Source organism: Notothenia coriiceps, unplaced genomic scaffold (assembly GCF_000735185.1).
Source record: "Notothenia coriiceps isolate Sejong01 unplaced genomic scaffold, NC01 NC01_scaffold00032679, whole genome shotgun sequence".
In the NCBI taxonomy this organism is placed as follows: Eukaryota; Metazoa; Chordata; class Actinopteri; order Perciformes; family Nototheniidae; genus Notothenia; species Notothenia coriiceps.
In genome coordinates, this window is record NW_011365380.1 from 337,203 (window position 1) to 341,385 (window position 4,183).

The 4,183-nt window shown below is 40.4% G+C and overlaps 1 protein-coding gene across 1 annotated transcript in view; it reads right to left on the reverse strand.

Annotated features, from left to right (window-relative positions):
* stard7 (StAR related lipid transfer domain containing 7) overlaps positions 1 to 2,991 on the reverse strand; it is a 6,886-nt gene extending 3,895 nt beyond the window's left edge. Inside the window, exons 1-5 of the mRNA XM_010789222.1 lie at positions 2,069 to 2,991; positions 1,621 to 1,781; positions 1,401 to 1,450; positions 738 to 930; positions 532 to 547 (exon numbers count right to left, since the gene is read on the reverse strand). Of these exons, the coding sequence (XP_010787524.1) occupies positions 532 to 547; positions 738 to 930; positions 1,401 to 1,450; positions 1,621 to 1,781; positions 2,069 to 2,523 (875 nt within the window). The 5' untranslated portion in view covers positions 2,524 to 2,991. The remainder of the gene's footprint in view (positions 1 to 531; positions 548 to 737; positions 931 to 1,400; positions 1,451 to 1,620; positions 1,782 to 2,068) is intronic.
* Between the last annotated feature and the right edge of the window lie 1,192 nt (positions 2,992 to 4,183).

Sequence of the window (4,183 nt, forward strand, 5' to 3'; positions counted from 1 at the left end):
GAGCAGAGTGCAGCAGAGTTTCAGTTCGCCGGTCAACATGTCCGTTAAAGTTTAAATCTTCCGGACAAAATTAGAAAAGTGCCGGTCAAAGGTCTTCTTTGTTATTTATTGAGCTTTAAAACAAATTGATATGATTCAATATTAAACAAACTAATTATAGTAGATGAACTGCATTATTCAAAAGTGTACAGTAACTTATAATAACAAGGAAATTATAAACAGAGCGCTCTCTCCCTCTCCTGACAGCCCGTCAGTATCATGCAGCTCGCGGATCAGTAATGAGTGACCCGACAGTAAAAATAAACATATTTATAACTAGTTTAGGTAGTTTGAGAGGTAATTCAATAGCTACGTGTGATATTCTAACCTGAAGTGCGTGTTTTGCTCGGCTCACCGCTGCAGGTGGTCATGCAGAGCTGCGTGTCGACTCGTCAGCAGCAGTTGATCTCTCTCTCTCTCCCGTCAGATTAGACTTCACTCGCGTTTATGTCCAGATCAGATCTAGCTAGTTCTAGCTAATGATATGACTACCTGCTTATCAAGACACCTAAACAATAAGCGTTGCTATGCAACCGGGTGAGGCCGCAAAGTATTGGGCAGCATTATGCATTTGTTTACATGCCCACCGGAACCCCGAGGCATTACCAACAGATCAACGCACAATCAACCCATACAGGATCTCTTTCTCCACATTAAATGTTACACATTAGAATGTACTATTCTTGTCTGTCACATACTCTTCTTGTCTGTCACATAAGTGGCGCAACCGATGTGGTATGTTAACACATCATGAAGGACAAATTGCCGGGAAAAACTCACAGGAAAGTGTGTAGCCCAGTGCACAACTTCAGAGCCTGTAGAGACATCTCTGTCCACCACTTCCAGCTTGATAACCAGTGCGTCCCACGTCTTCCTGTACTCTGTATCCAACTGGGGGAAAGGGGAAAGCATAAGTCAAGGGTTGGGTGCTTAATATAGCACACAGAGCGAGATTTACGGTTGCTTTTGTCCTGCAGTGCAAACATGCTGGTTGAGCAATAGTAGCTGGAAAATAGAAATCTAAAACAGGCTGCAATATACATACCATAAACATAACCCATGAACAATTAAAAGTCCCAATGCTGTATATATGAATTGCTTTAACAAAATGACAAACATTCCCAGTTGCCTTTTACTTCAGTAATACACGGTTCATCAGTCAGAATTCATAAGGGAGGAGATTGAAGCAAACCCAAAACCCTGATAAGAGATTAAGATTGCTGATCCCTCCTGGCTCCAGGTGTTTTTCTGATTATAAGCCAGCATCTCAGTAGAATAAGTAGTCTTTTGAACATATGTTTTGTATTAATTAAAGAAGAAACATTCATAGTAGCACATATCAACATTTGAAAAGTTTGTACCTGTACATTGAAGAACTGCCTTGGGGTGACATCGTTGTAGGAGCCCAACACTGTTAAAAAATAAATAAAAAGCATGCCGACTTCAGACCAACAATATCACCACCACCAAAGTACCATGAAAAACCTCCAAGCACAAAAGTAACTCAGAGTTAAATGTGTGCTTTTATTATCTGCGTTCCAGAGAGCCTGGCTACATATGTGAGATTGTGAGTTGGCTGACCTCTGTATTCGTAGAGGTGACTGTCAGGTATGGGTCGCTTCCACACTTTGAAGGCTTTTTTATCCATCACAACTTCCCAGCCAGGTTCAAGTCTGGAAGCTGTCCCTGAAGCTGTGTTTTGACATTTGACAGACTCTATTTCTTGTAGTTCAAGTCCACACCTTCAAATTGATGCAAACAACAGGACAGGTTATTTAACATAGGGCACAGGTAACCATACAGATTATAGTGACATTATTATGGAATGCTGTATTTCAAATGCAAATGGTAGGAAAACAATATTGTCTGTTCTTGGAATAATTTAAACTGGATTAAGATGTTTATAATGTGAAAACAATAGCATATATTAACAGGACTTCCTTTTTCACTGACATCTGTTCAGAAGCTGAATGTCTTTTAAAGGTTTTCTTGCCATTTTCTAAATATTAATTGATGTATAATTACAAACCTGTGAATGTCTTCATCTTGAATCTTCTCACTATCCCACATGAATATACCAGCCAGGGCCGCGAACAGCTTCCCACTGGGTGCATTCTTGCTCTGAAATCTGCGCCACAGGTTACCAACCAGAGTCCACCTGGTCCGCTCGGAGTACAGGTTAGAATAAAGCTCTCCGATCTGGCACGAACGCCGGAGCCTCTGTCCGGTTACAAAGCCGCAGTGATCGGCAAATATGGAGAGCAGGCCCTTTCTCTTCTGTACGGATCCAGCAGCCTCACTGGCACCGACACCTGCCCTCTGCAGCCAGGACAGCAGCAGGCCCATGCGCCTATCCAGCCATGGGAGACTCTCAAGCTTTCCTCTACCCTCCTCGACTGTTCTCCTGAATGTCCTGCCACTTTGAAGCTTTAATGTAGTTACACCGATCTCACAGATCGGGCGACGGGGCATAGAGTGAAACATGCCAGCAGCGTTACCGTGACACAAGTTTCCAAAAACAAATTAGTTTCAGCAAAGTGCAGCAGCTAGCTAACAAACTTCTCAGCTAATGATAAAGGGTATGTTGAGATGCACAACGCATAACCTTTATACGGATAAAAACACGGATTCATGTCCAGCAAAAGTCATAATTTGACTCTGGTTTTAACGTTAGTTAAGGAGATGTCCACGAGCACGCGTCATGTGTCTTTAGCATCAAGCTAGCTAACGTTATGAGTCAAATGTCTACAAGTACCACACTCAACACCGCTCTCTTTCTGAATCGATTCTCTAATAACGACAGTGTAGATTTTATCTTCAAGTGTAATTAACACAATTGTCTACCTGTAAATCTTTCCTGGGCACAGCTTCAATCTTGCAAACTCTTGTAGAACATTTGACCTCCTTTTACTAGTCTCCAACACACCCACACGGAAGTCCCGCCTACAAACTGTACGGCGGCCGGTCATGAGATGTTTGTTTTTCAAGGCCTATCCTGATTGGTCCCAGTGGGAGCCTGTCTTAAATTAATTGTTCGGGCACAAGCAAGTACGCTAGCCCCTTACCTAAACCCCCCACTTTCCAGTTTCTTCGATTAACTGGGATCAGATTTAGCGTCTTACCGCTATTCTGAATGAGGACATGTATTTGTATAACCTGATCCAGGATCAGTATCTACAGAAATCTGACTAGGTAGAGAAAGCTTGTCTATGCATAGTATCGCCCTCCAGAGGTGCGTACTCAAAGTCACATCACAGGGTGCTCATGTGGTTACAAGTACAAGGCAATGACTTCATGAGTTTAAAGATTAGTTAGCATGAACAATTTCAAAAGACAACAACCACACATTTGTGATAAAACACATAAAACAAATACAAAACACATGTTATTGGCTGGATATATATTTCCGATCTCATTGGGGGGGGAAAGTTTTAGATTTATACATTTCATTTCAACTTTTCAAGATGAAATTAAATTGTTAATAACTTCAGCAACAATGATCTGTGACATTTGTAAAATGTTAATATTACTGTTTTGTTTGCAATATAGTTAGTGACTGGATATTTTATTTGTTTAAGTCGATGTATTTGGGGTAGGGGGAGGGGTAGTTAAACATTATAACAAAAGCGCATCGAATCACCTTATAAAAGGATAAGGACAAAACACCAATTTATGTTATGTATTGTATGTTATTATAGTAATATACGGCAGATGGCGCCGTTTAATCATACATAAAACTATAGGTGTCAATATATCAACAGAGTCCATAACTGATCAAAGAAATAGTTATTTCATCAAAAGTAAAAATGTTATCAACAAATATATTTTTTAATTGTACATCTGAGCACTGGCCTCAATGATTTTTATAAAATATTGCATTGCATTGGACACCACTCAGGCTGCCCAGATATCAATGGAAGTGTCTAATGTGTTTCGATTTATCGGACCATGTCTTTCCCATGAAAGGAGTGAGGGATTTACCATAAGTACCATAAGACCATTACTAGATATTTGTTTACCTCGTGCAAACACAGCATGTGCCTTTTTCTTTTTTGTCTTAACAATAAAAACAACAGAAGCAACCGACATATCGATTATATTCTGACTACTATAAAAAGTTAGAAAACCTAGGCTGCAGTACAAC